Source organism: Crocuta crocuta, unplaced genomic scaffold (assembly GCF_008692635.1).
Source record: "Crocuta crocuta isolate KB4526 unplaced genomic scaffold, BGI_CrCroc_1.0 scaffold77, whole genome shotgun sequence".
Lineage (NCBI taxonomy): Eukaryota > Metazoa > Chordata > Mammalia > Carnivora > Hyaenidae > Crocuta > Crocuta crocuta.
The window spans coordinates 5,130,566-5,154,338 of record NW_027532172.1 but is presented as its reverse complement, the minus strand read 5'-3'; the positions used below and the strand labels follow the sequence as shown (position 1 = coordinate 5,154,338).

General features: G+C 38.4%; 1 protein-coding gene across 1 annotated transcript in view; it reads left to right on the top strand.

The window, feature by feature from the left end:
* The window catches only part of SMARCC1 (SWI/SNF related BAF chromatin remodeling complex subunit C1), a 172,263-nt gene that overhangs the window by 29,912 nt on the left and 118,578 nt on the right, over nt 1-23,773 (top strand). Inside the window, exons 6-10 of the mRNA XM_077777037.1 lie at nt 305-374; nt 10,787-10,856; nt 14,882-14,957; nt 19,476-19,601; nt 22,971-23,092. Of these exons, the coding sequence (XP_077633163.1) occupies nt 305-374; nt 10,787-10,856; nt 14,882-14,957; nt 19,476-19,601; nt 22,971-23,092 (464 nt within the window). The remainder of the gene's footprint in view (nt 1-304; nt 375-10,786; nt 10,857-14,881; nt 14,958-19,475; nt 19,602-22,970; nt 23,093-23,773) is intronic.

Below are 23,773 nucleotides of genomic sequence, written 5' to 3'. Positions count from 1 at the left end.
ACTTTTAGAATTGGAAGTACTCATATTCCTGATAAGGTTACCTAGAGAGAGAGATGTAGAGAATTAGCCAGAAGGCACTTACATGATTTTTCTATACAATATAAGCTGTGTCTATACATAATTTATGTGTTTTTATATGTTCTTGTTAATAATTATCCTTTTCTCGGACTAAAAATAGTAAAAATATTATAGTCTTAAAACATAAAGTAATGCCTTAGCAATTCTCAGGCAGTTTGCATCTGGCGTTGCATAATTTGTTTCCCATGTGCTTTACTTTTATGTTGTTTATTCGTTTGCTTTCCAGGGGACATTTACTGATGAGAAGTCAAAGGCTTCCCACCACATTTATCCATATCCTTCCTCACAAGAGGATGGTAAGTTCATTGTTGGTTGTGAACTCCTCCTTCACTAGATTTTAAATTTTATCAGAGATTTATTTAAAGGCTGTAACCTGTGTTTTGTAAAAGAAACTTTCAAGTATTAAGTAACTTGCACAGATTATTTAAATGTAGTTTTCTATTCTTTTTCTGAATTGGGCTAAGCAAACTAATTCTTTCTTGTTCAACTTACTTATCATTGGACTTTTATTTCTTTCTTTGTTGGTTATATTATTTGGGTGTTCAGTTTAGGCATACCTTATGTATTAACTTTGTTAATGTTTGCTTTGTTGTTTGTGTTCTGAAAAGTAAGAGATCTTGCAAAATGAAAGAACATCTCCGGGGAAGAAGGCTTGGTGACTGTCTGAACAGGACCCACTGTATTTTAGTTCGGTTAATGTAAGATGGTTCAGATTCTGAACTTTCACTTCTGCTATTCTGCAAGTTGATTTTGTCAGTGGCCAGAGTTCTATAGATTAGAACTAGATAAAACTTAGATAATTAACCAAATTAATTTAAGTTGAGAAATTGATCTCTTACAGGGATCATCTTCTGGTTAACATAACATATCCCTGTAGGACATCTATATAAGAAGCCAAATTATGTCAGATTTGAGTTGCTAATTGTCCCATGCTGTGTACTTTTTCTTGACCAGTGCAATTATGCTAGAAGTCAGTAACAAAAAGCTTATTAGACAATCCCTATACATGTTTGAAAATTAAATATATTGCAATTATAAAAAGCGGGGTGGGGGGCACCTGGGTAGCTCAGTCGGTTAAGCTTCCGACTTCAGCTCAGGTCATGATCTCACAGTTTGTGGGCTCGAGCCCTGCGTCAGGCTCTTTCTCTCTCAAAGATAAATAAACATAAAAAAAAAATAAACATTGCCAAGTAATCCATGGGTCAAAGAAGAAATTACAGTGGAAGTAGAAAATCTTTGGAACTGAATGATTATGAAAATAATAATAATGTACAAGAATATTCTGTTGGATGCAGTTGAAGCTGTGTCCTGAGAGAAATAAATATCTTTAAATGTGTATGTTAGGAGAGTGGCTGAGTCTTTTAAGCATTGAACTTTTCTTTTTTAAGTTAATTATTATTATTTTATAAATGTTTATTTTTGAGAGAGAGAAAAGAGCACAAGCCAGGGAGGGGCAGAGAGAGAGGGAGACACAGAATCTGAACCAGGCTGCAGGTTCTGAGCTGTTAGTACAGAGCCTGTCATGGGGCTTGCACCCATGAGCTGTGAGATCATGACCTGAGCTGAAGTTGGATGCTTAACTGACTGAGCCACCCAGGGTCCCTTAAGCATCCAACACTTGATTCTGGCTCAGGTTATATATAATCTCATGGTTTGTGGGATTAGGCCCTGCATCAGGCTCTGCATTGATAGCGTGGAGCCTGCTTGGGATTCTCTCTCTCTGTCCCTCCACATCTCATGCTCTTGCACTGTCTCTGTCTCTCTCAAAATAAGCATTTTATACATATATATATATTTTATATGTTATATATATATATATTTACACTTATTAATTTTTTGAGAAATAGAGTGAGACAGAGTGTGAGCAGGGAGGGTCAGAGAGAGGAGATACAGAATCTGAAGCAGGCTCCAGGCTCTGAGCAGGCATTCAGCACAGAGTCCGATGTGGGGCTCGAACCCACCAACTGTGAGACCATGACGTGAGCCAAAGTTGGACACTTAAGTGACTGAGCCACTCAGGTGTCCCTAAATAAACATTAAAATTTTTTTTTTTTTTAATTTTTGGGCTAGTGCAAGCAAGGGAGGGGCAGAGAGAGGGAGACAGAGGATCTGAAGTGGGTTCTGCGGTGACAGCAGTGAGCCTGGTGTGGGGGTCGAACTCAAACTGTGAGGTCATGACCTGAGCCAAAGTTGGAGACTCAACCGAGCCACCCAGGTGCCCTAGTAAATAAACATTTAAAAAAATGTTTTTTTTAAAAGGTTTATTTATTTTTAGAGAGAGAGGGAGACACAGAATCGGAAGCAGGCTCCAGCCTCTGTACTGTCAGCACAGAGCCCGATGTGGGGCTCAAACTCACGGACTGTGAGATCATGACCTGAGCTCAGTTGGACACTCAACTGATGGAGCAACCCAGGTGTCCCTAAATAAACATTTTTTAAAAAATGTTTTATTGGGGCGCCTGGGTGGCTTAGTCGGTTAAGCGTCCGACTTTCGCTTAGGTCATGATCTCGCGGTTTGTGGGTTTGAGCCCCGCGTCGGGCTCTGTGCTGACTGCCAGCTCAGAGCCTGGAGCCTGTTTCAGTCTGTGACTCCCTCTCTCTCTGACCCTCCCCTGCTCGCGCTGTCTCTCTCTCTCTCTCTCCTAGAAATAAATAAAACCTTTAAAAAAATTTTTTTTAAAGGTTTTATTTATTTCTGAGAGTGAGAGATCACGAGTAGGAGAAGGCCAGAGAGAGAGAGAGAGAGAGAGAGACATAATTGGAAGGAGACTCTAGGCTCTGAGCTGTCAGCACAAAATCCGATGCAGGGCTTGAACCCATGAGCTGTGAGATCATGACCTGAGCTGAAGTCAGACACTTGACCGACTGAGCCACCCAGGCGCCCCGCCCCCCTAAATAAACATTTTTAAAATGGTATGTTGGGGTGGCGGTGCCTGGGTGGCTCAGTCGGTCAAGTGTCCGACTTCGGCTCAGGTCATGATGTCACAGTTCGTGGGTTCAAACCCCACATCAGGCTCTGTGCTGACAGCCAGCTCAGAGCCTGGAGCCTGCTTCAGATTCTGTATCTCCCTCTCTTTCTGACCCTCCCCTGCTCACGCTGTCTCTCTCTCTGTCAGAAATAAATAAAACATTAAAAAAATTTTTTTTAAATGGTATGTTAGGAAAGAAAGACTAAAAAAATCAGTGGTGCACACATCTTTTTTATGAGATTGGAAAAAATAACAGCAAATTAAATATAAAGAAAGAAAGAATCAGACAAGATTTTATGATGTGGAAAATAAACCAGAGCAGCAAGGCACTCAGCAGTGTCAGAAATGGCTCTCAGAAAAGATCAGTGAGGCTATTGGAATTGTGCTCCAAGTAAGCAAGAACAGAAGAACAAAGTGAAAAATGGAAGGAGGACATTGCTATGGATCTTACAGATATTGAAAACAATTACAGGGGCTAAGTTAGGTTTGTTTGGTTGCTTGGTTGCTTGTGTGTTTGGTATCAAATCTCAGAAACCATTGCCTCATCCAGAGCCCTGAAGTTTTACAACCTGTTTCCTCTTCTAAGACTTTACAGTCTTGTTGTTACTTTTAGATCTTTTCATCATCAGTGTGATACCTATTTGTTACAGTCAGAATGTCAGCTCTGTGATTGTTGTGCTTTTATAAAGTGAGAAACCTTACCTTGCCTTCATTGAAGGCATTGTTTCTTCCATTGAACTGGTTGTTTCTCAGCCTTTATCCCATTAGGTAGTAGCTGCTGATCTCCACTAGATGGGGGTGGTGGATTGAGTGATGTTAGAAAACTGATTCTGTTGCAGGCTCTGTGTAATAAGGCTGATAAAAAACTTTTAGCATGTGAACTTTTTGGAAAAAAATTGCCTTTTACAAAAGATTTGATCTGTGATTGTTATATCCAGCTACTTAGTGATTCTTTACCAGTGTTGGTTTCATTTTTCTCCTTGGTTTAAAACAACTTGGTTTACTGCATACTCATGCGTGCTTGATATTATCAGTAGTTATAGCATTACAGTTGCTCTAACTACTGATACTATTCTATTCTAATATAATCAGTAAGACATGGTTCTGCACACTGTACGATTTACCTTAGAATAACTGACTGTCAGGAAAATGTTGACTCAGCAAAGCCCTGTGCTGGACACCCTTACATGTATTTGTTTCAGGTAGGTGTGTAGATGATAACAGTACCAGCCAGAAACACATTAGGAACTGTGTTGAAAATCCTCAAAAATGCAACATATCTTTAATGAGGATTAGCCAAAATTTAAAATAAAATGTGATATTTAATGGGCCTTAATCTTTTGGTAAGATTTTGGGTATGGCATCCTAGAAGAGGGTGCAAAATAAGCAAAAGCATAGAAGTTAAAAAATTGGGAACTTTGAGGAGAAAGAAATGGCAAAATTTGGCTGTGTATCTTAGGATAGTGGGGTAAAAGTGTGGGTAGGTGGGAGGACAAAGCTCTGGTGTAGAGGAGTTTTGTTTTTATTGGGTGGATGAGGGTAAGAATAGATGATAATGAGGATTTTGGTGAAGATAAATGTACAACTGTGGCTGTGTTAGGAAAATTTACCTGAGAGCTGATTTCTGGGATATATATACGATATAAGGAGACTGGTCAGAGAGCAGGACCCTTCTTGAAGCTCGGAGTTCGGTTGCTTAGTGAGGAAAAATTGTGTCATTGGATGAGGTAAATCAGGAGAGCAAAGAGATAAGTCACATGGCAAGCCAAGGATGGTCCATATCTTAAAAGTCAAGGGAAAATAAGGAAAGTATTTTAAAACACAGGAGGTTAGCAGTGGATCTGTTTTACAAAGAAATGAACGTGAGACCTTAGACAAGGCATTTGGCTTTGTCAGTAAGGAAATAATTGGTAACCTTTCAGAATGAAATTTTAGTAACTTGCAAGTGATAGTAAGTTGTAGAGTTGATGGAAGATTACCAACTTCTTTTTATTTATTTATTTATTTATTTATTTATTTATTATTTCTAGGAGAGAGAGAGAGACAGCGTGAGCAGGGGAGGGTCAGAGAGAGAGGGAGTCACAGACTGAAACAGGCTCCAGGCTCTGAGCTGGTAGTCAGCACAGAGCCCAACGCGGGGCCCGAACCCACGAACCGCGAGATCATGACCTAAGCAAAAGTCGGGCGCTTAACCGACTAAGCCACCCAGGCGCCCCAAGATTACCAACTTCTGAGAATGTATGGCAGGGAAAAGAAAATGTAGGATGCCACCCAGCAGGTGGCCTGGGTTTTCTCTTTCAATATTGGGCTTTATAGTGTGTTTCTGGGTAGAGTAGAAGTAAACTGAAGCACATAATGGAGTTGAGACCTGGAAGGGATACAAGGGTTGGTTTAAAAACATGGGTTCAATTACTGGTTTTAGCAGAAAGAATATGTATTTCCTCAGAGATGAAAATAAACAAAGAGAATTTTAAAAATTGAGCTATTCATTAGAAGAGGAAGACAGACTAACTCTTACTTAATTACTATTTAGATGAGTGAATTTGTCCCTTAGGCTTTCTTATCTTCACTCTTTTTCTTAACTATTCTTCTGACCTCAGAATTTCAAATGTGCAGTCTTTGAGTTCACTGATTCTTTCTTCTGATTGGTCAAATTTGATGTTGAACCCTTGAGTGGATTTTTCAATTTGGTTATTATTTTTTTAACTCCAGAATTTTTGTTTGATTCTTTTTTTATAGTTTCTATCACTTTGTTGATATTCTATTTTGTTCATGCATCATTTTCCTAATTTTGTTTAGTTATTTAATATGTTTTTTTATATTGCATTGAGTCTCTTTATTTTTTATTTTTTTTTAAATTTTTTTTAATGTTTTATTTATTTCTAGGAGAGAGAGAGAGACAGCGTGAGCAGGGGAGGGTCAGAGAGAGAGGGAGTCACAGACTTTGAAACAGGCTCCAGGCTCTGAGCTGGCAGTCAGCACAGAGCCCGACGCGGGGCTCGAACCCACGAACCGCGAGATCATGACCTAAGCGAAAGTCGGATGCTTAACCGACTAAGCCACCCAAGCGCCCCGCATTGAGTCTCTTTAAAACTATTACACTAATTTCTGTATTTTGATTTAGTATTTTGCAACTTTACTGAATTCATTTATTCTGAAAGTTTTTTTGGTGATTCTTTAGGATTTTCTTTCTTTTTTATTTTAACGTTTATTTATTTTTGAGAGACAGAGCATGCGCTGGGGAGGGGCAGAGAGAGAGGGAGACACAGAATCTGAAGCAGGCTCCAGGCTCTGAACTTTCAGCACAGATCCTGATGTGGAGCTTGAACTCATGGACCATGAGATCATGACCTGAGCCGAAGTTGGACGCTTAATCAACTGAGCCTTCCAGGCACCCCGATTCCTTAGGATTTTCTAAATGTAGTATCATGAATTCTGCAAATGGTGATAGTTTTGCTTCTTCCTTTGCAATTTGGATGCCTTTTATTTCCTTTCTTGACTAATTACTCTGGCTAGGACTTCCAATACCGTGTTGAATAAAAATAGTGAAAGTGGATATCATTGGGAGCAGCTGGGTGGCTCTGTTGGTTAAGCATCCAACTTTGGCTCAGGTCATGATCTCACTGTTGCTGAGTTTGAGCCCTGCATTGAGCTCTATGGTGACAGCTCAAAGCCTGGAGCCTGTTTCAGATCCTGTGTACCTCTGTCCCCCTCTCTTGCCCCTCCCCCTTTCATCCTGTCTCTCTCTCTCTCTCTCAAAAATAAACATTAAACAAACAAAAAAAAAGAAAGTGAATATCCTTGTCTTGTTGATCTTGAAAAGCTGAGAACTTTTTACCATTGAGCATGATGTTACTTCTGGGCTTGTCATATATGGCCTTTATTATGTTGAGTTTATGTTTGCTCTGTACTACTCTGTCAAGAGTTTTTATTCTTAGATGGATGTGGAACGTTTTCAAACGGTTTTTCTACATCTATTGAAGTGATCATATGATTTTTGTCCTTCATTTTGTTAATGTGGTGTATCATGTTGATTGACTTGCTGGTATTGAACTATGTATCTTGCATCCCTGGAATAAAAACCCATTGGTTGTGGTGTATGATCTTTTTAATGTATTGTTGAATTTGGTTTGCTAATATTTTCTTGATAATTTTTGCATCTATGTTAATCAGGGATATTGTCCTGTAATATTTTTTTCTTGTGGCATCCTTTTCTGGTTTTGGTATCTCAAAAATGCTAGCCTTGTAAAATAAGTTTGGAAGTGTTCCTTCCTCTCCTGTTTTTTGGAAGAATTTGAAAATAATTGGTATTAAATCTTTGAGTGTTTGGTAGAATTCAGTAGTGAAGCCATCTGTTCTGGGACTTGTTTGTAGGGGTTTTTTCAGCTATAACTGATTTAATCTCCTTACTCTAGTCATCAGTCTGTTCAGATTTTCTTTTTGATGATGATTCAGTCTTAGACAGTTGTAGGTTTCTAGGAATTTATCTGTTTCTTGTAGGTTTTACAGTTTGTTGGTGTTTAATTGTTCATAGCTGTTACAATCCTTTTTTTTTTTTTTTTAATGGTTTATTTTTTTTTGAGAGAGAGAGTGAGGGAAGGGAGGGGCAAGGAAGGATGGAGGGAGAGAGAATCCCAGACAGGCTCCACGCTGAGCCCTATGCGGGGTCAGTCTCATGAGCCTTGAGATCATGACCTAAGCCGAAATTAAGAGCCAGATGCTCAACCAACTGAGCCACCCAGGCGTCCCATTTATTTTTTTTTTAATTAGGCTCCACACCCAGCGTGCAGCCCAATGTGGAGCTTGAACTCATGACCTGAGATCAAGATCTGAAGTGAGATCAAGATCTGAAGTGAGATCAAGAGTCAGAAACTTAACTAACAGACTGAGCCACCCCTGTGCCCCCACTGAGCTCTCTTTTGATCTTGGTGGTGGCCAGGCTTCCAGAGTATGCCAGTTACCCATTAACACTCTAAGTCATTTGAGACAGAAACCTGTCCCTTGGGCAGCCCTCTCAAAAGCCAGAACATAGGATGTATGTTCTACTCCTCCTACCAAGGAAGAAGTTGGGATCTGGGTGATTTCTCCTGATCACATGCAGTTGAACCAGCCTCTCTGTGGCATGGCTGGTTCTCTGGTGCTACATTAACTTATTTAGTTAGCTTTCTTTTCATATTTGTTCCATTAGTGCTCCAAGTCAGGTGAGACATACCAAGCTCTGAGATAGCCCCCTCCCTAATAATTTGGAACACTGGATACATATTCACTCTTTTCAGTCCAAGGGAGGAGCTACAAGCTCAGCATTTCCTCCTGATCCTGCTGAGCTCTGCTGGCTCGGGAAAATTGCTACAGTGGTTGTTATGAAATGGCTTTTCTTACTGTTGCAATGTAGCTGTTCTTGACTTTGAGCCTGCCTGAGATACTGCAACCTGTTAATTGGTTCCTAGGGTTCTCATGGAGGCTTTAGTGTTTAGTCAGTGTGTTTGTAGTGGAACAAGATCTCTAATGCTACTTTGCTGACATTTCTTCTTATATGTTACTCCCTTTCATGACTAAATTACATTGTATTTTGTTTAGCCAATTTTGTAAGCTTATGAACACTTAATTACAAATAATGCCATTATGATAATTTATGTACAGGTTATAGTGGGGACATATGGTTCCAATTCTCTTGTGTTTATACTTAGAAATTGAATTGCTGAGCCATATTGGCACTCTGAATTAAACATTTTCTGATACTGCCACCATGTTTCCCAAGGTAGCTATACCATTTTATAGTCTCATCAGCATTAATTTTTCTGTATCCTCATCAAGACTTTTTATTTGCTCTGTTTTTATATTGGTCTTCATAGTGGGTGTCAGACAGTATCTCTTTGTGATTTTGATTTACATTTCCCTAATTGTTAATGACCGAAGTGTCTTTCATGTGTTTTTGTGCCATTTGTAGCTAGATCTTCTTTGGAGAAATGTTTCATTTGATCCTTTGCTTATTTTTTAATTAGACTATGTCTTTATTTTTGAGTTATGAGAGTTATGTGTGTGTTCTCAGTTTGCACTAATTTTAACTCATAAAACTGTGGTTTTATTGGTTCTGTGTGGCTTATAATCATCTCTGGGAAGAATGTAGATTTACATCTCTAACCTTTAGTTATTTCTGCTACCAGGCAAACTTCAAAAGGCAATCAGTGCCACAGTGTCTTTCTATCAAAGTCACTTGTGAAAAAGATGGGTATTTTTTCTTAATCTCTAAAAGCTGCACAACCTTTGAATATAGATTTGGTATTCTAAAGGGCAGCTCTTACTAGTTAAGAGTCAGTATATTTTAGGGGCGCCTGGGTGGCTCAGTTGGTTAAGCATCCGACTTCGGCTCAGGTCATGATCTCACGGTTCATGGGTTCAAGTCCCGCATCGGGCTCTGTGCTGACAGCTAGCTCAGAGCCTGGAGCCTGCTTCAGATTCTGGATCTCCTTCTCTCTCTGACCCTCCCCTGCTCACGCTGTCTCTCTCTCTCTCAGAAATAAATAAAACATTAAAAAGATAATAAATAAAAAAGTATATTTTCTTGCCACATAGTGAGTTATGAAAGACCCACTGGCCTCCTCTTTACTTTTTCCTTGGCCATTTTGGGATATCAGGCTAAGGAACAGGGCTTGAGGGCTTGATTTGTTCCTATTCACGTTCTTTCAAGATAGTAAGGTAAGCAATTGAAAATGCTTGAAAAAGAACACAGGCATAGGACACCTGGCTGGCTCAGTCGGTAGAGGATGTGACTCTTGATCTCAGGATTGTGAGTTTGAGCCTCACATTGAGTGTGGAGCCTACTTAAAGTAAAATAAAACACACAGGCATGTGGCCTTTCATGCCTTTAGTCAGTGAACCTGGGTCTATTTCTTACTGAAATTGGCAATGTAAAGCCCCTTTTACTTAGCTGGTTTCACTTAGTTTTTCTATTTTGCTATTTCTTGGGTTTCAAGGGGCTTACTTTATTAGTTCCCTCTGAGCACTAGAAGCAAGTTTGCTAAGCTACATTTAGACTACCAAAGAAACAAACATGCAAGTACTGAAACGTAGATATAATCCAACTATGATTAAAATCAGTAAGAATCATCCTGTTGTATATATTTGCACCTATCTTTGGTAAGGAAACTTGAAGTAAAAATATTTAATGTGACCATATTGTTTACATTGTTGATGGGAGGCTAAATTAACAGGTATAATGCGATTAAAAATAATAAAAATATTATTGGTAAAAGCTTTGCTGTAGCAGTGTGTGAAGCACTATAGGATCCCAGAGGAAGTGAATCTAGAGGAAGAAGAGCATGTAGTAGAACTTTCATCAAGGACATGAAGCATGACTTAACACCTTGAAGCATGTACAGTAATTGCAAAGCCTCAGAGGAAGAGGTTTTACATGGGAAATATGGCAGTAAAGAATATAGCGTTCATGATTTGGATGGAATTGTAGACAAACGGGCAGATGGATGGGAGGGGAGTATTTTACTGCATGGACAATTGGATTTGCTAAGAATGATGGATAATAGGCCTAGAATATAATATTTCTGCATACATGGCTGAAAAACTTCCTCTTAATATGATAGGCACAATGTTCAATTATGGGAAGATTTTTTTGGAGTTTGCTTATTAGCAAACCAAAAATTCTAATTAGAAATGTAGTCAAAATAATAATTTATTCATTTATTTTGTTAGCCTGACTAAAGTATTTTCTTTTTTTCTTTCAGAAGAATGGTTGAGACCAGTGATGAGAAAAGATAAGCAGGTGTTGGTACACTGGGGGTTTTATCCAGACAGGTAATGTTGACATGTCCTGAGACCTGGGACGGATTTTTCTCCCTGGAAGCCAGACTTATTTATAAGTAGTTTGATTTACTTAATAATGACAACTTTGTTTCAGTGCTTGATCTCATTTTTTGAGCCTTACTTTTCTTATTTTTGGAACTTAGTTTAAAGTCGCTGGCTTTATTTATCTTAGTTTGTTGCGTTTTCAAAACAGTCCTTCAGCATGGTATTAGAATGCCAGTCTATATTTGTTTACATCAAGAAATGAATTTTTCTCCCTAATATTTTATGACTATTTAATTTTATTTGTTTTTTAAAAAGAAAATCTCCATGCCAAACTATAAAGGATGAATTATTTTATGTCTAAAGAGTAGAGTTTTTCTTCTTGGCAGAAATTTATTTCCCTAGTGTTATTATTACTTGGGAGATAATCATAACCGTTTCACTTGAAATCATAACCATTTCACTTTTACTTCTCTTAGCCAAAAGGCCGAGAAGCGATGTGTGTTTTATTTTCTAAGTATAAAGAATATTATAAATAAGTACTAGATGTTAATGGTGTTAATGAAAATGGTGGTCCTAGGATACTTCCAAATAAGGATAACCTTCCATGAATTTCGTGGGAGATTCTGTCCATTGTGGGTTTTTCATGTCAGACCAGTCTTCCTTCACCTATACCCCCATCCACTTTTAGCCTTCTCATATTATTGGAAGCAAATCCGAAATATAACGTTTTAATAGTAAATATTTCAATATGCATTTCTAAAAAAAACAAGACCGCAAAATAATAGTAAAGTAACATCACTGTCAAATATAAAAAACTTAACAGAATTCTTTAATACAGTGTCCTCTATCCAGTCAGTGTTGTCATATAAGTGATACTTATGATTAATTTATAGATTGATATTTGTTGGAAGTAGAAATCAGCCACATTTTGTGATTCACTGATATATTTGTAAACACATTTTTCAGATTCTAGGCTCTCTCTTGTCTTCCCTACCCCCTCACCACATGCATTGTATTATTTAAGATACCAGGTTCTTTGTCCTGTAAAGTTTACCGCACTGTGGGTTTTTTTTATAGCCTCACTATGGCATTTTTCAACATGTTTTTCTGTTCCCTGTATCTCCTTTAAATTGGTAGTTAGATATAGAGTTGATCGGAGTCCATTTCAGTTTATGGAAGGAATAAGACTATTGCATAGGTTTATATTTTTCATTGTCTTCAATGAACGTGTACAATGACACATACTGACTAGTTTTGCACTCTTTTTAGGTTAATCTGTTTGAGTAACTTTATTTTACTTGTGAAGATATTTTTGAAGAAGGAAATAATGTCTTTAGATATGTTCAAAATTTGAGAAGTATATGAACAGTTTTCATATAGGCTGAGTTGATTAGAACCAGATTAAGTCAGTTTGCTAATCAGCATCTTCTAAACCAGAATTGATTACTTTAAATGAACTAACAGGTTTTTAATAATATTTAAATTATTATTAAATTATAAGACATTTCTAGTCTTGAGACATCAGGTAGTCCTTGGTACTGTTAAACCTTTCAAGAGTATAGGAAGTCTTAAGGAAACCAGTTTGCCCTTTGAAACATTTAGGTAGAAACTCAGATTTGCGATGACAAGCTTCATAAGTATACAGTTGAAATAAATTTTATAATAATACACTATAAGACACGTTATATATATAACAGTAAAAACATGTTAGCCTGTTTGCTAAACTTTCTCTTTATGTATCAGGTAAGATACAGTAGCTAGTTTAAGTCTTGTCTTCTCAAGGGGCCTTGTTCACTTTCTTTATTAACTATATCGCAGTCCCCCTGTCACGCTCATCTGTAGGGGATTTGTTTTAAGGCTCCCAGTGGATATCTGAAACCAGAGATAGTACCAGACTTTACGTATGCTGTATTTTTTCCTATATGTATGTACCTATGATAAAGTTTAATTCATAAATTAGGCACAGTGACAGGTTAACACCGGTAACTAATGAGAAAATAGAGTAATTATAACAATATGCTGTGACAAAAGTTATATGAAATATATTTCAATACCTTACTGTATGGTATTCACCCTTCTTGTGATGATGTGAGATCATAAAATGACTTCGTGATGAGATGAAATGAGGTGAGTGACACAGGCACCATGATGTTGTCTTAGGCTCCTGTCAACCTTCTGATGAGAGATCAGGAGGACCATCTGCCTTCAATCACATTGACTGGATAACTGAAAGTGTAGAATAAAGGACACTGGGGAGGGGGATCTGCTGGAGTTTGTGCCCTTCTATCTTTATAATTGTACTCAGGACTGAGCGAATGTAAGGTTATCAGTTGCTGATTCATCACTGTAATCTTTACCTGGTATAATTCATAACTTGACAAAGGACCTTTTCTCTCCAGTTCATGTTTTAAGTGTTACTGGAAAACTTACCAGAGTGCCGTAAATAGATTCGTAGAACTATGCTTGTTCCGGGTGCTTTTGAACTAACTTCTGAGTAGTAACTACAGGGAGGCCATGCTTGTTACCACAGTTTTATTTTCATTTAAGTTTCGCTTGGTTTTACAATAATTTCTTGGCCAGTATTGTGGCGTTGACAGAGTTTCAATTTGGTAGATAATTCTATGCTTATTTGAAAATTGTGGAGGAGTAGGAGGAGTGATTGAAAGAGCAAACTGTTGAGCACAGAGATGTGAAGATATGGGGGGTGAGCCATATGATACCTGGGTAGCGAGGAGCCTCTGTAAAGGGCTTGAAGTGGCCACTGCCTGGCATCTTTAAAGAACCCCACGAGGGGCGCCTGGGTGGCTTAGTCGGTTAAACGTCCGACTTTCGCTTAGGTCATGATCTCGAGGTTCGTGGGTTCGTGCCCCGCGTCAGGCTGTGTGCTGACTGCTAGCTCAGAGCCTGGAGCCTGTTTCAGTCTGTGACTCCCTCTCTCTCTGACCGTCCCCTGCTCACGCTGTCTCCCTCTCTATCTCCTAGAAATAAATAAAACATTAAAAAAAAAAAAAAAGAACCCCACGAATGCCCATGTGGCTTGATTATAACATGAGTGAGAGGAGAGCAATAGGAGACAGGACCAGATCATGAGGCCTTGGCAATCCACTCCAAGGATTTTGACTCTTCCTTTGAGTTATGTGGGAGTCGTTGGAAGGTTTTGAGTAGTGATAATGTGGACTGACTTGATTTTCAAAAGGATCGCTTTGGTTGCTTTGTAAAAAATTGACTCAGGCTTTGGGCAGAAGTAGAAGGGTGAGAAGTAGATAGATACTGGGCATATTTTGAGGGTGGTACGAAATGTAGAAGTTGCTGATGATTGGATTGTAGGAGATGATTGAGAGTGAAGTCAGGGTTGTCTCCAAAGATTTTGGCCAGAACAACTGGAAGGATAGAGTTGACATTTACTGAGATGGAGATGATTGACTAGGGCACATTATTGGGGTCAGGATGGCACTATGTGTTGAATTTTGATGTTAGTTTTGAAAGCCTTACTAAACATATAGGGGAGACATAGAATTGGCAGTTAAATTCATGAGTCCGGCATTTAGGGAAGAGGGCAGATGAGTATATATTTGAAGCCATAGGGCTGTATAAGATCAAGAGAATGAATAGACAAGAAGGGGATTGTTTCAGAAACTGAAAATTGGGACTTTGCAGTGTTGAAGAGGTTTGGGAGAAGAGGAGAAACTGGCCGTGAAGACTGAGGAGAGGCTGGTGGCTAGAAGGACCAGTAGAGGATAGTGCTGCCTTAGAGGCCAAGTGAGGGAAGTAGCTTTGAGAAGAGAGTGATCTACACATTGAAATTCTGTGCACTGAGGCTTGAACTTTGGATTTAACAGTGTCAAGATCAGTATAGACCTCTACAGAAGAGTTTTCTTGTCAGAGTAGCAGAGACAAACATGTATGAAATATTGCTATTACTGGATCCTAATGGTATTTCTAAAATATATTTTTACCTTTTGATTAAAAGTCTTTTTAGTGAGTGAATTTGGATTCTAATCTGTTTTTCCCTTTTCTCATTTCCTTTGTAGCTATGATACTTGGATCCATAGTAATGATGTTGATGCAGAAGTTGAAGATCCCCCAATTCCGGAAAAGCCATGGAAGGTGAAAGATCCCTTTTTAAAAACATTCTTGTGTAACTTAATAGCGTTTCTCAGCTCTTTTCTGTAACTATGTTTCAAGGAAATACAGAATGAGGATCTTTCTTTCTTGTCATCCTGTTAAGATATCTGTGGTCACGAGGCAGTAGTGAGGAGTAGTGAGGAGACCCCAGAGTCCAATTCTTGTGGTTTGAGAGGGTTGAGAGAGGCGCATGAGGAGTACACTTGAACATTGATGGTGTCATTTAGGGAGGCTGGAAGCCGTGCCTGCGTGGCTCTTAATATAATAGTCCTTTCTATAGTAATAGTAGTAATCCATCCTCAACTCTTAATTTGGCTTTTTAAAAGAATATTTATTTTTAAGAGAGAGGCTTAGAGAGAGAGAGATAGAGGATCTGAAGTGGGGTCGCACTGACAGCAGAGAGCCCAATGCGAGGCTCAAACTTATGAACTGTGAGATCATAACCTGAGCTGAAGTTGGATGCTTAACCAGCTGAGCTACCCAGGCGCCCCATTTTTTTGGCTTTTAACACGGAAGTAATTCTGAAAGTTGCAAGAATAATATAAAACAAAGTGCTGCTTTATGCTCTTCTATCAGATTCACTTGTTGTTCATTATGTAGGATATTAATTTTTAAAGCAATATTAATACCTGATACAGAGTCCATATTTCATTTGCACCAAATGTCCCATTGATAGAGTGCTACACTGAGTCTCTTCCCTCATCCAGGATCCAGTTCAGGATCACACACTGCAAGTAGTTGTTAGATCTTTTTAGTCTACTTTAATGTGGAAGTTTTAGCCTTTTTCTTCCACGACACTAGCAGTTTTGAACTATATAAGCTAGATTTGTGTGTGTGTTTTTTTAGAATGTCTGAATCTGAATTTATGTGGATATTTCCTCATTATTATATTCAGGCTATGCATTCTTGGCTGCAAAACTACTTAAGTGGTATTCTGTTCTCAGAGTGTCACATCAGACGGCATGTATTTCAGTTTTTCCCATTATGACTGATTGTTTGCTAAGTGCCCGGTTTTCCCACTGTAACATTATCAGTTTTCTTATTGAAATTAAAAGTATACAGGAATACTTTGAGATTATATAAATATCCTTTTCTTCATCAAATTTGTATACCAAAGTTTGCTGACCCTTTCATAAGTAATTCCTACCTGACTGAATTTGTTATTACTAGTGGTTTTCTCACTCCATTCTGTCTGTGCTTGTTATTGACATTTTGCAGTGGGAATGAGCTTTCTTTTCTCCCTCTACATGTATCTGTAGTCTCAGTACGTGCTCATGGAACAGTGACATTATCGCTATTCTGCCCTCTGATGAATGGTCCAGAATTTAGTCAGTGGGGACTCCTTTAAGCTGACTCCTGTGACCTTTTGGTATTAACTTGATTCATTTTGCACATTTCCTGTTTCTGAGACAAAATACTTCGAACCTCTTTTTGCAGTTCTATATCCCAGTCCTGGAATCAGTTATTTTTGCAGGAGATCTGATCCTTTCCATGAGAAGTGAAATTATACATAGTTTTTATTGGCTGTTTTATGTAGTATACTGAACACTTAAATTAAATCAAAGTATTGGATGTTATACCTGATTCAACCTAGTTTGAGTTGTGAGGCCTTCAGAAAGACTTAGAGCTTTAGATTTCCTTTTTTTTTTTTTTTTTAATTTTTTTAAATTTATTATTTCTAGGAGAGAGAAAGAGTGAGCAGGGGAGGGTCAGAGAGAGAGGGAGTCACAGACTGAAACAGGCTCCAAGCTCTGAGCTGGTAGTCAGCACAGAGCCCGATGTGGGGCTCGAACCCACGAACCATGAGATCATGACCTAAGCAAAAGTTGGACGCTTAACCGACTAAGCCACCCAGGTGCCCCAGAGCTTTAGATTTCATATGAGGAAAATGGGATTAACAAAGTCTATTTTGAAACTCTTCTATTTGGAAATGTCTTCACACTTAAAAAGTAAGAATAAGAATAATAGGTGGCATACACCGCTTATCCAGATTGGCCTCTTGTTCACATTGTACTCCCATTGGACCTATCACTTCCCCTCTGTGTGTTTTTATGTATATATTTTTTATTCATAATCTTTTGAGATAAAGATGCATATATCACAGGCCTTTAAAGCATAAGTTGGTCTTTCCTAAGAATACGAGATTCTCCTACATAAGCACATTGCAGTTGTCAAATTCAGTAAAATTTAATGTTGATACAGTACATTACTGTCTGTTTTCCAGTTTTGTCACTTGACCCAATAATGTTTTTTGTAGCATTTTTTTCTGTTACAGAATACTGTTTAATATTAGCTGTTACAGTCAAATGTCCTGTCTCTTCAGTTTCCTTTAACCTGAAACATTACTCTGGCATTTCCTTGCCTCTTAAGACATTTTTGAATTTGAAAGGAACATTTCTCATTTGGAATTTGTGATCTTTTTTTAATGGTTAAATCAAAGTATTGGGTAAGTGATGTTGTGTCCTTCTCAGGGCCGCATATTGAGAGGCATGTCCTGTCCATCTGCTCCTGGTTGGTGATGCTAATCACCCAGTTAAGGTGTGCTGTAATGGATCTACTTTTTTTTTTCACTTGCAATTTATAAGCAATCTGTAAGAGATTCTTTGAGACCAAACAGATATCCTGATTCTCATCAAAATCCTGCATTCGTCTCCAGATTTAGCATCCACTTGAAATTCTTGCCTGAGCCAATCTTTTCTTTGATGATCGCACAGTGATGATTTTCCATTCCAGCCCTTCCTCCACATTAACCATTTGGCTTTCAGAGTTCTATAAGCAAGAGCCCTTCCTCTCCCCTTATTTGTTACCAGTATGGATTTATGGAGTTCTCATTTTTCAGTGGTCAGTAACTCACTATTTAATTATTTTGGTGCTGAAATTATTTTGTATTTGTTTACACAAGGAAGAATTGTCTAGTCCTGAATTTCATTGTACTCCCTTTGAGAGATTGTATTGGATGATAGGAATATTGTATAAGCTAGATCTGTGGTTTAAATATCTGTATCTATACAACATTCAGAGAACCCATCATTTTATTAATTCTTACTCAGAAACATTAACAAAACAAAAGAAGTTGCCATGTAAAGGGCTTGGGAGAATCCCGAATCTGATTTTCACTTCTCCACCCACTCCTCAACTTTTTTTTTTTTTTAATGTGTTTTATTTCTGAGAGAGAGAGAGAGACAGCATGAGCAGGGTAGGGTCGGAAAGAGGGAGATACAGAATCTGAAGTAGGCTCTAGGCTCTGAGCTAGCTGTCAGCACAGAGCCTGATGCAGGGCTCGAAGCCACGAACCATGAAATCATGACTTGAGCCAAAGTCGGACGCTTAACCAACTGAGCCACCCAGGTGCGCCCCACTCCCCAACTTTGGCTCTTCCTGAAAGGTCTTCAGAAAGCACCTATGTACTTGATGTTGTGCAGATGTCCTCTTTCATCATTCCTTAGATTTTTGTTGAATGCATAAATCTAGAAACATCCTACATGCCTATAGCAGTGGCTAGCTTTGGCCTATTGCAGTTGAATTTTTATCAGTGGTTTTCATCAAGATAAAGATGACATGATTAGTGAAATAAGCCAAATGGAGAACAATAAATACCGCATGATAGTGCTTTTATATGGAATCTTCAAGGGGGAAAAAAAGCCCTAGAAACAGAGTAGAGAAATTGTTGCCAGTGACTGGGCTGGGTAGTGGGGGCTACAGGGGGAAGTAGAGAGCAGTTGGTAAAAGGGCATCAACTTGTAGTTAGGAGAATTGTCTGAAGTTCTAACGTAAAACATGGTGACTATAGTGGACGACACTATTGTATAGTTGAAATTTGCTGAGAGAATAGAACTTAAATGTTCTCATACACAAGGCAGATAAGTATGTAAGGTGATAGATGTGTTAATTAATAGATGGGAGGATGCTTTCTCAGTGTGTATGCATATCAAATCACCATGACGTACACCTTGAATATCTTACAGTTTTATTTTTCGGTTATAACTGAATAAAGCTGAAATAAAGAAAAATGACATGATTATCAAACATAAGGGTCTTAGTCATCAAAACTTCAGTCTATGGTTGCCTTGGTGGCTCAGTAGGTTAAGCATCCGACTTCGGTTCTCTTCATGATATCATGGCTCATGAGTTTGAGCCCTGGTTGGGCTCTGTGCTGACAGCTCTGAGCCTGGAGCCTTCTTTCCAATTCTGTGTTCCAGTCTCTCTGTCTGCCCCTCCCCCTCTGTCTCTCTCGGTCTCTCAAAAGTAAACATTAAAAATTAAAAAAAAAACCTCAGCCTATGCAAAACCACTGATGCTTTTTTACTATACTCAGTAACGTGAAATAAAAATTAGGAATAGTAAGTTGCCATTCACAGGTCTTTAATAGTCTCACGTTTTTAAACTGTTTTATGCAACTGAGGCTTTGAGAATAAGAAGTCAGCTTTTATTTTGAATACTTTATAAAAACTATAGTGATTTATTATTTATATAGATACACATGCTTCATTGTGGTTTTAGGTTCATGCGAGATGGATTTTGGATACTGATGTTTTCAATGAATGGATGAATGAGGAGGATTATGAGGTGGATGAGAACAGGAAGCCTGTGAGTTTTCGTCAGCGAATTTCAACAAAGAATGAAGAGGTATTTGGTTTGGTACCGTTTTTTTTTTGTTTGGTTTGTTTTGTGTTTTCCCTTTAGCTGTTTCTTCTCTCTGGGGCTCATTGTTGCTACATTTTCACTAATAAACTCTCACATACATCCCAAGGTGCATCAGGTATATATAAAAGTTAATAAATGGCCATACAGTTGTCTCAGGAGCTGGCATTCCCATGAAAGGGGCATGGAAATCTCAAAGGGTCATTGAGCTTTCAAGTGATGCATGCAGTGTGGCAGTGTTCCTGCTGATTTTCTATGTAATCTCTACACCCAGCACAGGGCTCGAACTTAACTCCAAGGTCAGGAGACGTATGCTCTACCAACTGAGGCAGCCAGGCACCCCTAGTATAGTTGATTTTCCTTTCTAGATCTGAGTTTTAATTTTGTGAACCAAATATTATCACGAGTTAATTTAGGTGTTGATTTTTTAAGGAAAAATTGATTTTGTCATAGTAGTTTTTAGCTTTGTTACCATGTACACACACAGTAGTTAGCACAAAGTATAAGCCTCCAAGGTCTCAAAAGTATGGTTCAGCCCTTTTTTAAGGTGGGAGGATGTGACATTTATTACTCTCTAATCTTTTAAGAAGCCCAACCACCTAATATTTATTCATGATTCTTGAGAAGCTACTACTTGGGAGGTAGATGTGGCCCAAGAGGTAGAGGGTTCTGAGAAGATTTGGATGTGTTGGTCTGTTGATTAATGACCCACTTCGTAAGACTCTCATTCCGTTTTACTGGGGATGCATAAAGTTTCTGCTTTTTGTTTTGTATTTTAGTTCTTTGAAAAATTGAGACAGAAATACTTCAACTCCTCACTTAGAATGTAGTTTTTTTCATATCTCTTTTCAGCCCTGAGACTTTCTTACTAAAATTCTTTGTCACACTGTGTGTATTTTTTTATTTTATAAGAAAAGTTATTTTAAAAGTGTGTCATTTTAGAGGTGCCTGGATGGCTGAGTCATTTAAACGTCTGATGCTTGATCTCAGATCAGGTCTGGATGTCATGGTCGGGAGTTCAAGACCCATGTTGGGCTCTGCATTGGGCATGAGGCCTACTTAAAAGAAAAAAAGAAACTGGGTCTTTTTCATATTCTTTTATTTATAATTTGTCATTATTTGCTTTGGAATTTGACTTAAATTTTATTTTTCATTTAGCCTCCCCCCCCAATATACTTACATATTTGTTTTCCTTTAATGTATTTCTAACCATATCTTTTTTGTCATTAGGAATATTTAATTTCTTTATCACATTATTAAACAGGTCTGTCCATAGCCATTTCTATTCAGATTTAGATGGCTTATTAATTTATTCACTTATTTTTAGGGTTATTCTATAAAAATGTATTTAATGCATGTTTTTAGGGGTGGGCACCAGGCTGACCCTGTTGGTAGAGCACATGACTCTTGATCTTGGGATCATGAGTTCAAGCCCCACATTGGACATGTCGTCTACTTAACGTGTTAAGGGGGCACCTGGGTGGCTCAGTCAGTTAAGTGTCCAACTTTGGCTGAGGTCATGATCTCATGGTCCGTGGGTTCGAGTCCCATGTCAGTCTCTGTGCTGACAGCTCAGACCCTGGGACCTGCCTTAGATTCTGTCTCCTCCTCTCTCTGCCCCTACCGTGCTTGTGCTCTTCCTCTCAAAAATAAAATAAAAGTTAAAAAAAATTTTTTTTAAATGTTAAGGGGTGCCTGGGTGGCTCTTTCAGTTGAGCATCTGACCCTTGATTTTGATTCTGGTCATGATTCCAGGGTCGTGGGATCTGGCCCTGTGTCAGACTCTGTGCTGAGCATGGAGGTTGCTTAAGATCTTCTCTGTTTCCCTTTGTCCCTTTCCCATGCTCATGCTGTCTTTCTTTATCTAAACTTAAAAAACAAAATATTAATAGTTCTTTTTAAAAATTTAACCTCAGGGGTGCCTTGGTAGCTCAGTCAGTTAAACATATGGCTCTTGGTTTTGGCTCAGTTTATGTTCTCATGGTTCGTCAGCTTGAGCCATGCATCAGGCTCTGTGCTGACAGTGTGGAGCCTGCTTGGTGTTCTCTCTGTTTCTCTCTCAAAAATAAATAAATTTTAAAAACTTAAAAAAGTTAAACTTCAGGGGTGCCTGGGTAGCCCAGTTGGTTAAAGGTCTGACCTCAGCTCAGGTCATGACCTTGCAGTTCGTGGGTTTGAGCCCTGAATCGGGCTCTGTGCTAACAGCTCAGAGCCTGGAGCCTGCTTCAGATTCTGTGTGTGTGTGTGTGTGTGTGTCTCTCTCTCTCTCTCTCTCTCTCTCTCTCTCTCTCTCTCTCTCTGCCCCTGCCTTGCTTGTGGTCTCTCTCTGTCTCTCCCTCGCTCTCAAAAATAAACATTTAAAATTTTTATTATTTTATTAAATTTTTATTTTATTAAGTTTTTATTATTATTTTATTATTAAAACTTTAAATGTTTAACTTCAGACTTACTGAATGTATAGTGTGTGCGGTTTAGATTTCCTCTAAAGCTCCCTGTAGAGGTATGTAAGATGACTCAGTTTTCCAATTTGATGCTACAGAGCTTCTGAAAGGAAGCAGGTAGGTAAGGAATATGAGGATACCAGAGATAATGTTTAATTGATGTTTTAATTTCTGTGTTTTCTTAATTTTTATTTTTTGTACTTCAGGTATAGTACTTTAGATTATCTAGGTGTTAATTCTTTATTGTCTGTTTTATTAAATCCATAGTTACCATCTATGGTTGAATTTTGTATATTGATTGTGTATTCTGCAACTGCTGAGCTCTTTAGTTCTGATCAGTTTTTGGTAGATTTCTTAGGGTTGTCCGTGTATGAGGTCATGCCGGCTCCAGCTGCAAAGAGAGATATTTCTACTTCTATAGATTACTTTTAAATCACAAATTGCAATCTTATTTAACATCTTTTATGTCATAAAATTTTCTCATATTCCTTTTACTGATGTGTCAGGAGCGGTTTCAGATACATTTCCACAAGTTTATTCACCAGTGTTTGTATTATCATTAATTTAATAGCAGATGTTTCATCTTCTTCAGTAGTTGAAAGTGTCTTTCCCGTCTGAAACACTGTGAACAGGAACAGATTTTAGTTGTGCAGGATTTGGGCATGTCTGTTTCATGGCATAGTTTGAATACTTGGGGAATGGTTCTGATATTTCCGTTGGTGGTGCATCACCTGGAAGGTCAGAGAAAGTCTTGACTATCGGTGGTCCAGGACTCTTAATGATGTTCCTTTCAGTAGCTCTGAGCTAGTCTGTTTGGTATTATTCTTGTGAAAACTCATCTTGGGCAAAGGTTTGTAGACACTGAGGAGTCACAAAGGGTGGCTGATATTTATTTCCATTTACTTCTTCCTAGCCAGTCAGAAGTCCAGAGAGAAGAGATAGAAAAGCATCGGCTAATGCTCGAAAGAGGAAACATTCGCCTTCCCCTCCGCCTCCTACACCCACAGAATCCCGGAAGAAAAGTGGAAAGAAAGGGTAAGAACTGCAGCATGATTCAGAAGGTATTAAAACAAACTCTAAAGGACGTTCCATATTTTTACATTTATACCAGAAGTTTTGCTCAAAGGAAGTTGGCTGACTTGGTGGAAATATTTGCTTTGACAGCTCATCTTGTCAGATGTTACCTGATGGTCATCTTACGCTGTATTTATACTAAGGCACCTTGTGTTCAAGGTGATCTCTACAGTGACATAATCGTAGTAAGTCTAATTAACATGCAACACCACACATAGTTAGAATTTTTTTTCTTGTGATGCTACTTTCTTAGCAACTTTCAAATACATAATACGGTGTTAACTGCAGTCACTATACTGTATATTACACCCCCAGGATTTATTTATAATGGGAAGTTTATACCTTTTGACCAATTCATCCCACCCCCTACCTTTGGCAACACCAGTGTATTCCCTCTATCAATGAATTTATTTTTCTAGATTACACATGTAAGAGAGATTATATGGTATTTATTTTTCTCAGTTATTTCACTTAGCAAAGTGGCCTCAAGGTCCATACATGGTGTCCCAAGTAGCAGAATTTCCTTTTTTTTTTTTTAATGGCTGAATAGTAGTGCATCTCTCTCTCCCCATCCCTGCCTCCCTCCCTCCTTCCCTCTCTCTCTCTCTCTCTCTCTCTCTCACACACACACACACACACACA